The 12,839-nt window shown below is 37.5% G+C and overlaps 1 protein-coding gene across 1 annotated transcript; it reads right to left on the bottom strand.

Moving 5' to 3' along the window:
* Positions 1 to 11,063: 11,063 nt before the first annotated feature.
* LOC131657145 (uncharacterized) lies at positions 11,064 to 12,546 on the bottom strand. The gene is made up of 2 exons (XM_058926626.1): positions 12,375 to 12,546; positions 11,064 to 12,247 (listed from the first exon to the last, which is right to left on the bottom strand). Exons 1-2 carry the CDS (start codon positions 12,386 to 12,388, stop codon positions 11,902 to 11,904), a joined length of 360 nt encoding a protein of 119 aa, XP_058782609.1. The 5' UTR covers positions 12,389 to 12,546; the 3' UTR covers positions 11,064 to 11,901.
* Between the last annotated feature and the right edge of the window lie 293 nt (positions 12,547 to 12,839).

Consider the following 12,839-nt stretch of genomic DNA (forward strand, 5'->3'; position numbering starts at 1 on the left):
ATTTAGTGTATGATATTAATAAAGAAATAAGAATGTATACTTTTTTCAGCTTTTATACAGCACTATTGAAGAGTGTACCTTACATTTGCTTAGGTGTGTCCCCACGCATACAAATTTGATTTGTTAGCTCAAAGAATAAGCATAATTTATTTTTGTCTCAACTCTGATTTTATTGAAAATTTGAAGTTTACTGCCAACAATTCTACAATCTTCCTCTTCACGGTTCCCTTGGACGAAATCTTCAAATGTGGGAACCCTTAAATGAGCACAACAAAAAATCTTCAAATGTGGGAACCCTTAAATGAGCACAACAAAATGATAACCTCTAGAGATAAAGGCTATGAACAATTGTCTTCCCCTCTTGTCACCCTCCTTTTCGCTACTATATTTGCCTTTTGCTAGTGCACTAAATGACTTCAATTGTTTTCCTTGATGGTGTACCAATGTACCATCCCGGTGGGGACAACACTTTCTACATTGGGATTTACTGTCTACTAGACTTTCAAGGAGAATCCTTTCGTCTCTTATAGTCCACCTTACATGCACCATCCTTGGCGCATCTACCAAGTCTTCCCTTCTTAATCAAGTCTTCTATAGCATCCTTCAAGTAAATGTATTCATTAGTATTGGTCCCATGACTCTTCTGTAACCTGTGTTAGAACAAGATTTGTTCTGATCAATTATCTTAGTTTTGATGATAACAATAATATGAATTTTGCTTAAGATAATATGGTACTCTAATCCAATGCAATTTCCCTTTCAGGAAATATATATAAAGAGTACGCATAATTCAGCGCTCAGAAGCTTTGTCGCAAAGGGTTCAGCATGCAACATCAGAACATGGTCTGGCAAGACATCAGAAGATGGTCGAAGCAGAATCAGAACATGGGTCTATGGAAGCATCAGAAGAACAAGAGATCAGAAGCACTGAAGCTCAGAAGATGGTATCACGCTCAGAAGCACTTCAAGGTCAGAAGATCAGAAGATGCTATGCACCAAGCTGTTTGACTCTGATGATATTCAAACGTTGTATTCACAAACATCAGATCAGAAGGAAGTACAAGTGGCAGGCTACGCTGACTGACAAAAGGAACGTTAAAAGCTATTAAAGGCTACGTCAGTAGACACAGCGTGAACAAGGCTCGAGGTAGTTGACAAAAGCGTATAACATTAAATGCGATGCTGTACGGAACACGCAAAGCATTAAATGCATTCAACGGTCATCTTCTCCAACGCCTATAAATATGAAGTTCTGATGAGAAGCAAGGTTAACGATTCTGCACCAAAACAACTCATATCAACTTGCTGAAACTCTGTTAAAATCTAAACTCAGAATCTTCATCTTCATCAAAGCTCACTACATTGCTGTTGTAATATTTTAGTGAGATTAAGCTTAAACGTTAAGAGAAATATCACAGTTGTGATTATCGCTTTTAAGAAGCATTTGTAAACTCTTAGAATTGATTACATTAAGTTGTAAGGAACTAGAGTGATCGTGTTGATCAGAATACTCTAGGAAGTCTTAGGAGTGAACTAAGCAAGTTGTAACTAGAGTGATCGTGTTGATCAGTAGACTCTAGAAAAGTCTTAGAGGGTATCTAAGCAGTTGTTCCTGGAGTGATCAGTGTGTGATCAGAAGACTCTGGAAGACTTAGTTGCGGACTAAGTGGAAAACCATTGTAATCCGTGCGATTAGTGGATTAAATCCTCAGTTGAGGTAAATCATCTCTGCGGGGGTGGACTGGAGTAGTTTAGTTAACAACGAACCAGGATAAAAATAACTGTGCAATTTATTTTTATCTGTCAAGTTTTTAAAGCTACACTTATTCAAACCCCCCCTTTCTAAGTGTTTTTCTATCCTTCAATTGGTATCAGAGCGCCGGTTCTAAGGTGCAAGCACTTAACCGTGTTTAGAAAAGATTCAGGAAGAGAAAAACGCTTCAGTAAAAGATGGTTGATGAAAGTGAAAAGACTACACCTACACCTGCATCTACATCTGGCTCTGCTGAGCAATACAACGGTAACAATGGTTATACTAGACCGCCGGTATTTGATGGTGAAAACTTTGAATACTGGAAAGATAAACTGGAAAGTTACTTTCTGGGTCTAGATGGTGATCTATGGGATCTTCTGATGGATGGTTACAAACATCCTGTAAATGCCAGAGGCGTAAAGCTAACAAGGCAAGAAATGGATGATGATCAGAAAAAGCTTTTCAGGAATCATCATAAATGCAGAACTGTTTTGCTGAATGCTATCTCTCATGCTGAGTATGAGAAGATATCTAACAGGGAAACGGCCTATGACATATATGAGTCCTTGAAAATGACTCATGAAGGAAATGCTCAAGTCAAGGAGACTAAAGCTCTAGCCTTAATCCAGAAGTATGAAGCCTTCAAGATGGAGGATGATGAAGACATTGAAAAGATGTTTTCAAGATTTCAAACTCTTACTGCTGGATTGAGAGTTCTTGACAAGGGATACACCAAGGCTGATCACGTAAAGAAGATCATCAGAAGCTTACCCAGAAGATGGGGTCCTATGGTGACTGCATTCAAGATTGCAAAGAATCTGAATGAAGTTTCTCTGGAAGAGCTTATCAGTGCCTTGAGAAGTCATGAAATAGAGCTGGACGCAAATGAGCCTCAAAAGAAAGGTAAGTCTATTGCATTAAAATCCAATATCAAGAAATGCACTAACGCTTTTCAGGCTAGAGAAGAAGATCCTGAAGAATCAGAATCTGAAGAAGAAGATGAACTGTCCCTGATCTCCAGAAGGCTAAATCAACTCTGGAAGACCAAGCAAAGGAAGTTCAGAGGCTTCAGAAGTTCAAAGAAATTTGAACGTGGAGAATCTTCTGATGATAGAAGATTTGACAAGAAGAAGGTCATGTGCTATGAATGCAATGAGCCTGGACACTACAAGAATGAATGTCCAAATCTTCAGAAGAAAAATCCCAAGAAGAAGTTTCATAAGAAGAAAAGTCTTATGGCAACCTGGGATGAGTCAGAAGATGATTCAGACTCTGAAGATGAGCAGGCCAACTGTGCGCTGATGGCGACAGAAGATGACGGATCAGAATCTACATCAGAATCAGATTCTGAAGAGGTATTTTCTGAACTTACTAGAGATGAGTTAGTTTCCGGTCTAACTGAACTACTGGAACTCAAGTCTCAGATTAGTCTCAAATACAAAAAGCTGAAAAAGCAATTTGAATTTGAAACAAAGAAGCTTGAGTTGGAGAATTCTGAATTAAAAGAAAAACTTTTAAAATTATCCAATAATGTTGGATCTCCTTCTGATTCAGAAAAATCCATTCCCAGTCTAAACCATATTCTGAAAGAATATGATTTAAGTTTCAGGAAGTTCTTGTCTAGAAGTATTAGCAGAAGTCAGCTAGCTTCTATGATATATGCTGTGTCTGGAAACAAAAGAGTAGGCATTGGTTTTGAGGGTGAAACCCCATACAAACTTGAACCTGTTGATGAAATGAAAATCACATACAAGCCATTGTATGATCAGTTCAAGTATGGCCACTCCCATGATATTAGGCACACTTCACATGCTCAAAGTTTTCACATAAAACACACCAAAAAGCATGTGACACTACCTAGGAAATATCATGAAACTCACATTAAGAATTATCATGCTGTTCCTCCTTCTGCTTACAATGTTAAACCTAAGTTCAATCAGAACTTGAGGAAGACTAACAAGAAAGGACCCAAGAAAATGTGGGTACCAAAGAAAAAGACTATTTCTTTTGCAGATTCTCTTGGTGACAAAGAAGATAAAAGTCAACATGACATGTCTCCTGGACTCAAGTTGATCTCAACACATGAAGGGAAGAAAGATTGTCTTCCAAGTTCTGGTTCTTAAATCTGTTGAAGAAACTATGTTTGTAGGAATTCAGAAAAGAAGTTTATTAGTCTTGGAACCATCTGTGTTGTTTGCCTCTAAAGCTTTGATGTTTCATTCTTGATTATTCTGAATGCTCTAAATGCTACAGAATATACAACATTGAAACATTGATTGTGGACGAATCAATAAACATTTGTTTTGATGATAAACTTGTTTCTGATGAAACAAAGAGCTTAAGAATTTCTGCAGATACAGTTTTGTCTTATCAGAAGCTGCAGAACAAAGAAGTGAACCTCCAGAAGCTTTGTACATCAGAAGTAATGGATCAAAAGATCATTCAGATTTATATCAGCACACTTCAGAAGGAGTGTTTCCAAAAGAGAAACTTGATCAGATCAGAAGCAGTAATCAGAATCTGAAGGCGTAAAGTCTATTCTGAAATTTACAGCTGTCATCTATTATCTGATGGTGAACACGTATCTGTACGGTTAGTACAAAGCGTGCAGTTGAAAAGACGCCGACCTAGGTAACTGTATCAAATCATTTCATTTACCACGTTCTCTCTCCTCACGTCACTCATCATTTAATAAAATTGATTTCCTTTGATTCTGGAACTATTCAATTTATATTTCTTATTATTTTTTTTATTTTTATTTTTTTTCAAATCCGTCTCTATATATTCTTTTCAAATCATATCGTACATCTTTTTCCCTCCTTTGTCTCTCTCTCTCTCCTTGCATTCTCTCGTTTGAAAAGTTCTTAGCCGTTTTCTAAAAACCCTAATCGAAAACCCAGCTCGCTTCTCTTGCTCGTTTTTTGGTCATTCTGCATCAATGGCTGCATTCTCATCCCAAAATGCTGAGTCATCTGTTCCTCATCATCTCTAAGAAGAAACGTTGCAACTTACTCCTGTTGTTGCATGCTCTATTCCCAAGAACAAATTAGAAGTTCTATGTGAACTTATTGTTGACTTTGACAACCTTGAAGAACATGGATTTAATCTTAAAGAAGACATCATCTTTCAAGGATGGACCTCGTTGTTTGCTGAGTTCGTTGGCCCAGTTTATCCAGATCTTGTCAAGGAGTTCTGGGCACATGCTGTGGTTGCTCCAAAATCAATACTTTCTTTCGTCCATGGAAAGTTTGTTGTTATTACTGAAAACATCCTTAGAGTGATGTTTGATTTGAAGAACGCGGAAGGAGCTTTTGAAATCGATAAAAGGGAAGATTGGGAAGAGGTTCTATCCACTCTCTATTCAAATGTCAAGAAAACAAAACACGTCAAGGAGTTGAGAGATATCTACAAAATCTGGACAAAGATCATTCTTGGGTGCTTCTACCATAGGAAAGCGACACATGCCGCTGACTTCATAAACAATGAGCAAAAATATATTCTTTATTGCATTGCCACTCAGAAGAAGGTTGATGTGGTTTACATTATCTTCAACCATATGTGGAAAGCAGTAAAGGATTCCAGAAACGCTTTCAGAAAAGAAAATGGTGGAACAATCATTCCTTTTGGTAGAATCATTACAAACCTTCTGGTGCATTCCAAGATTGTTGAGAGTCTGGAATCTGAAGGTATTGTGAAAGACCTTGCTGTCACATCTGGGGCTTGTCTGAACGCATTCACTTTAAAGAGGATGAACGTGATTAAGGCTATCATTAAGACTCCTCAACCTCTTGCTGGAACAACAATCAGAAGAGAGCCAGTTCTAGCTGAATTCAAAACCTTCTTCAATAGTGAGGTACCACAAGTCAGAACTAAGTATCTGAAATCACAAAATGAGGATAAGAGTCTTAAAGATCAAGACAAAGGTGCTCCTATTAAAGTGAATCGTAAGAAGGAAGAAAGGACCAAAAGAAAGTTTGATCATCCTGCTGCTACCACCAATAAAGAAGTGATCCCAGAAGAAGTCATTGCAAAGGTTGCTAAGGCTGTCTCTGCTGATTTTGAGAAGAAAAAGAAGGAAGCTGAGAAAAAGAAGAAGAAGTCAAATAACGATGCTGAGATTGTTGAAGTTGTTGAGAAGAAGAAAATCAAAAAAAGAAAGATGATTATTCAAGAATCTGATGAAGAAAATATCTCTCAAGAGGCTGAGAATCAACCAGAAGTTCTGGCATATGTCAGAAGAAAAGAAATCGCTAGCGGCAAAACAAAGATTATTGAAGAGCCGAAGAGTAAGAAGCAGAAGAAGACTGAGGATGTGGCCAAAGCCTTTCTGAGAGGTTCCAAAGGTATATGCATTTCTGAACCTAATTCTGTTCCTGCTGTTTGTTCAGAAGCTGCACCAATAGAGATTGTCCCTACACCTGAACTAGAAAAAGCCACATCAGAATCACCTGTTTTTGTCCATGTTCTTACACCTCCATCTTCTCCTTTAACTATTCCTTCCTCTCCACCTACCATAAATCCTGTTCTGGATATACCACCCCTTCAAATTCTCCTTCCATCTCAACCTTCTCTCAACGCCACTCTTGAACATACTCCCTCCACCTCTCAAAACAATCCTTGTGATTCTCCTTTTCCAACCTCTGCATCACATGAGCAGCTGCTCCGTGATTGCAACTACACTCCCAAGCCTCGTCCTGAAGCTGAAGTGGTAGTGTTAGATTCTGATACTGAAGCAGAATCTTCTTATAGGTTGGATAGAGAACCTCATCCGTACTTCACTTCCAAACCTGCCTTTTCAAAAACCCAAATAAAATCCCGCCCCGTATATCCTATTGGTGTAGTTTTTGAAAACATAAAGAGGAATCTCAGAAGTACCTTTGATACTCTCAGACTCGCTGAAAGTTCTGGATTGAATGATGTTGCTATGCGGAACTTCTGGAGGATCTTTCGCAGAGAATCAGATGCTCTGTTTTTAGAACTTCAGGAAGCCTGTGTAGCTGCTGCCCCACGGCCTCGTGGAATTCTGAGGAATTATGAAGACTTCTGGTTTGCTCGTCTCAAAGGAAGATATCTTTTGGAAGAGAAGCCCTTCTTGGATGAGATGGAACAATTAAGACTGGCTGCTGAAATGGAAGCAAATCCATGCAGGGATATGGTTATCTTTATTCCTGACTATCCTGTTCTGCTAGGAGACTTCAAGACTCTCTTTGACTATCTGAGGGAAAACCCGTCTGAGAAAGATCCAAACTTGGTCATTCCAGAAGTTGTTGACCCACCAGTAGTTGAAGGTCCTTCTGCTCCCAGGAATCTAGCTGCCATTCTTCAGGCACTTGAGAATGGAGACTCGGAAATTCCTGCTGCAGAATATGGAGATGCTTCTATGCAAGAAGCAGATGCTGAAGATCATGTTGCCAAAACTGTTCCTGTTGAGGAAATCCCTGCAAATGATCTATCTATGGAAGTTACAGATCAAGCTGCCATTCCTGTGGTTGAAAGCGGTGAAGCTTCTTCTGATGAATCTTCTCGTCTTGCAAGGACTCTAGAAGAAATTCAGAAGAGACAGGATGAGCAAAGCTCACTCAATGATCAGTATAGTGCTTTCATGGTGAGGCAAATCAAGATCTTGTCAAGACTAGGGCCATCTTAGATTGAGTCTGTGTTGTTTCTTTCCTTTCGTTGCCTCTGTCTTTGTGCATCTGATCTTTCTTATCTTCATGTACTTCTGTACCTGCTGTTTGCACTTCAATGAAATCATCTTCTTTCTCCGAGTGTTTCATTTTTTTTTGTCTTATGCATCTGAATTCTTTTGAAATATTCTTTTTGATGTTATGACAAAAAGGGGGAGAAGATAAATGATAAATGATTTGATTAATCTATCAGTTGCTGGGTAAAGCTCCCACACATTTACTAACAGGAACTGCAAGTTCTATATGGTTTAAGTGTTTTGCAGGTATACTGAAGAGAATCTTCAAAGCAAACACAAGAAGCAAAACCATGGAAACTGAAGCAAGCTGAGTGCTGTCAAGCTTCAGAAATCAGAAGCAAGAAAGAAGAATGAATCAGAAGCACTGATAATAGAATTTGATCTATATTTGTCTATTTATTCTGACAAAATTCTATTTGCTCTGATACATATAATGTTATGGCTCTGATACATTATTTGCTCTGATACATTATTTCAGCCTATATGGCTCTGATACATATAATGTGTTCAAACATACATCTTATGTTCTAACTCATTCATGCTGACTTTTGTCGTTTAGTTTTTGTTCTGTAACATTTCAGGATGTAGAGATGCTCAGATGATGCTCTGGTACATTCAACAATGTTCTGATACAAATCTAGCATGAAGTGATGTTGGTAGAAATTCAAAGCTCTGAAGCTATCCGAGGGAAGCAGAAATCAGAAGCTGCGAATGTTCTAAAGATCCAGAAAACTCAAGTTCTGAAGCTGTCCTAAATGGAAGCAGAAATCAGAAGCTGTGAATGTTCAGAAGATCAAAGAAATTCAAGTTCTGAAGCTGTCCTGAATGGAAGCAGAAATCAGAAGCTGTGAATGTTCAGAAGATCAAAGAAATTCAAGTTCTGAAGCTGTCCTAGATGGAAGCAGGAATCAGAAGCTGTGAGTGTTCTAGGGATCTAAGGAAATTCTAGTTCTGAAGCTGTCCTATGGAAGCAGAAGTCAGAAGCTATGAATTCTCTGAAGACAGAAGCTTATATGATCGTCTCTACCGAAATAATCAGGGAAGTCTTTTATTAAAGTTCTTCGAGTATTTATTTCAGGGGGAGATTATTTATCTCAGGGGGAGATTGTTAATCTCAGGGGGAGACATATTCATATGCTTATGCTATAGCTGTGTAATTTGTCTTTTGCCTTCTATTCTTTCTGATCGCAAATTCATATCATTTATATATGTTTTTGTCATCATCAAAAAGGGGGAGATTGTTAGAACAAGATTTGTTCTGATCAATTATCTTAGTTTTGATGATAACAATAATATGAATTTTGCTTAAGATAATATGGTACTCTAATCCAATGCAATTTCCCTTTCAGGAAATATATATAAAGAGTACGCATAATTCAGCGCTCAGAAGCTTTGTCTCAAAGGGTTCAGCATGCAACATCAGAACATGGTCTGGCAAGACATCAGAAGATGGTCGAAGCAGAATCAGAACATGGGTCTATGGAAGCATCAGAAGAACAAGAGATCAGAAGCACTGAAGCTCAGAAGATGGTATCACGCTCAGAAGCACTTCAAGGTCAGAAGATCAGAAGATGCTATGCACCAAGCTGTTTGACTCTGATGATATTCAAACGTTGTATTCACAAACATCAGATCAGAAGGAAGTACAAGTGGCAGGCTACGCTGACTGACAAAAGGAACGTTAAAAGCTATTAAAGGCTACGTCAGTAGACACAGCGTGAACAAGGCTCGAGGTAGTTGACAAAAGCGTATAACATTAAATGCGATGCTGTACGGAACACGCAAAGCATTAAATGCATTCAACGGTCATCTTCTCCAACGCCTATAAATATGAAGTTCTGATGAGAAGCAAGGTTAACGATTCTGCACCAAAACAACTCATATCAACTTGCTGAAACTCTGTTAAAATCTAAACTCAGAATCTTCATCTTCATCAAAGCTCACTACATTGCTGTTGTAATATTTTAGTGAGATTAAGCTTAAACGTTAAGAGAAATATCACAGTTGTGATTATCGCTTTTAAGAAGCATTTGTAAACTCTTAGAATTGATTACATTAAGTTGTAAGGAACTAGAGTGATCGTGTTGATCAGAATACTCTAGGAAGTCTTAGGAGTGAACTAAGCAAGTTGTAACTAGAGTGATCGTGTTGATCAGTAGACTCTAGAAAAGTCTTAGAGGGTATCTAAGCAGTTGTTCCTGGAGTGATCAGTGTGTGATCAGAAGACTCTGGAAGACTTAGTTGCGGACTAAGTGGAAAACCATTGTAATCCGTGCGATTAGTGGATTAAATCCTCAGTTGAGGTAAATCATCTCTGCGGGGGTGGACTGGAGTAGTTTAGTTAACAACGAACCAGGATAAAAATAACTGTGCAATTTATTTTTATCTGTCAAGTTTTTAAAGCTACACTTATTCAAACCCCCCCTTTCTAAGTGTTTTTCTATCCTTCAACCTGTAGAATTTTGATTCATCAGTCTGTGCTGACTCCTTCACGGGATGAGGGTTCTTCACCTTGAACTCGGTATTTGAGCACTCCCTGTAGAATTCTTTCTCTATAAGTATTTAGTACAGTGATAAATCAAGGTACTTCTGAAGTGTCTCCTTCATCTCTTCTCTAATGGACTCCACTAAGAACGGCTATTATCTTTGATTGACGTCTCCGTATTGTAAACTGCAAAGTAAACTCATAAGATAATTTCCTCCAAGAACCAATAAAGTTGTCTTCCAAAGGCTTGAACCATGCCATGGCTCCCTTGAGCGTCAGTACAAACAACTTGCATTTCACTGCCCACGTGCTCAGGGTTGATAAGGTTCTCCGAACTCAATAATTTGGTAGATGAACGAATTCTTTCTGTGATGAATGGAGGCGTGATGGGTGACATTGTGCTCGTTTCTCCTGCGAGAACGATGTGAAGAAGATTTCCTAGGACGACAGTCCTTAGGTGGCGTGTGGTTTCTATCGCCGCCTGCAGTCATTAGGAGGAGAAATGTGGCCATGATGATGATGGTGGTGTCTTTCTGACAACTATTGCGCTCTTTTTGGCGTCGACGGGAGCGCCCTTCAGAGCAGCTCCAGAATGACCGGGTTGCAGAACCTCTGAGCTGAGTTGCGATGTGAGAAGATGGTATTTCAAAATATCAAATAGAGAGTAAGGTAGCACAAAAATAGCATGCAAATAAAGCCAGAGTGAGTCACTTCTCTTCACATCAATCTATGCCACACACATCAAAGGTGGCACACTAAATACTCTTCTTGTCCCTCTAGTTTCCCAGGTTCTACAAGGTTAGATTTATTTATTTTCCATATCTAAAACCTTAGAGATTTCAGCTTTACACTTTCGACACATCACATTCAAACTGTTCTATATGGTTTTATAACAGGCTTTGGGTGCATTTGCATGCTTGTGTTTTATATCTTTCTATGAAATGTACCTATTTTATAAGGTGAAGTTTTCAGTGATTTTCATATCTCATAACATTATTTACTTTTTGTTAACAGAAGAGAAATGTTGAAGAATCCATGTTGCTCAGTGAATTCATTATTTATTATAGCAACTTCAAAATTTAAAGCTTAGACCGGATCGATCTATTATCATAGTTTGTGAAATTCCATTATGCATTGGTCACAAAGCTCACGACTGTTGTGTTGATCATTTTTTCTCAAAACACTATCCGAATACTTAATATTGCTATCAAATGGTGTACTACACTAAAGATCTTGATGAGTTAATGGTATGAAGTGTGATTCGCCTTATTTCAAAGGAGACAATTTCGGTTTGAGTTTTTCTTTAGTGAGTAACGGTAGGAACATGTTTTTACAAGTAGAACCAGACAAAGTCTCTTGCAAGAAAAATAGAGAACTTGAAAGAGACTTCCAAGGGAAGAAAACATAAGAATGATATTATTTTTCACAACAACAGACTTCAAAAGCAGGTCTGCTTGAGGAAAAGCTTCATGCAATTTGTCACAAGATTCACCACGTAAAATGCAAAGACATGCTCAAGAAAAAGGTAACAACAGAAGTTTCTGCAACTGCATCGCAGCCCAACCTCTGCATTACCAACTTTTGTGCAGCTGTGTTTTCCTTCTTCGAAAAATTGATCATTGAAAGTTTTCTTTGCTGTTTGATTATAAAAACTGAAAACAAAGAACCTTTGCCACCCACTGCGGTCCTATCCGGCTCGAGAGATTAGTCTCTGCAGTTGCGCACAGAGGATACCTGAATACTACCAAAAAAATCTGAAAACAAAGAATCTTGATCGGTGTTAGGAGTTGTCTTTCTGTCAGTCGCTTTTGTTACATTCAAGTCACATTCTGCTGCAGCAATAGCAGCTCAGAGCCAACAGCATTCACATTGCATAATCAACCAATTCAAGCAAAATTACATGATAAATCTCAAAAACACATACACATGTTCATCATAAACACAATTACATCAATTTCCCTAAAGTCTAACCAACCATTCTTTTCTTCTATCAATACACATAGCAAGAAACACTTCTCTCCAATTAGGATCCATAAATTTCTCCACAGCTTTCATATAAACATCGTCGCTAACATCTTCAATCTCATTAAGAACCCTCACACACTCTGTAATTGAACAAGTATGATTTACGCTCTTTCTTTCAGCTAAAACAAAATCTGATTTTGCCTTAGATGCTTCAGCATATGCAAATAGTGCATTTATCATTGCCTTTTGCAAATACTCTTTATCATCATATGAATTATGTTGATCTATATTTGTTGATTCTTGAGTAGATGAATAATGAAATTCTCCATCTGCAACATTTCTGATTTCCAGTAACTTATATTAGATAATATAACGGATTTTATTAATCTATATATGAAATTAACTATAACAAACAATATGATATGAAATTGAAAATATGAGATAACGTAAGAATGAAGTAGGAGAACCTGTTGTTCGGCATAGTTGATTCTCGATTAGAGATTTTGATCCTTGCAACTCTATACCATTGTATATGAGATTTTGTTATGGGAAGGTATATGCTTAAATGAGTTTGTGCGGAAGCATCTAGTTAGGTTTTTGAGATAATAATTGGGGCGTAGGATTAGCTACCTTTCCTACTACTATTAGGTAACTTTGGTGCCTTTAGTGTATTTTAAGAAATAATAAATTATAAAAAAATGGTTTCTCAACAAATAAATATTTCTATATGCCAAAAATAATAATTATTCTCTATACAAATTAACCTACGATAATTATACATATAAAAAATATTTTTATATAGTGAATTAGTCAGAAAAATAAAATATAAAATTATATGTGAAATATATTTTCTATAATAATAAAATATGCATAATTATTATAGAAAACTTTTTTTGGTATATAATTTATTTGACATTTTTACATATTTATTG

The sequence above is a fragment of the Vicia villosa genome, linkage group LG3, assembly GCF_029867415.1.
Source record: "Vicia villosa cultivar HV-30 ecotype Madison, WI linkage group LG3, Vvil1.0, whole genome shotgun sequence".
NCBI lineage: Eukaryota > Viridiplantae > Streptophyta > Magnoliopsida > Fabales > Fabaceae > Vicia > Vicia villosa.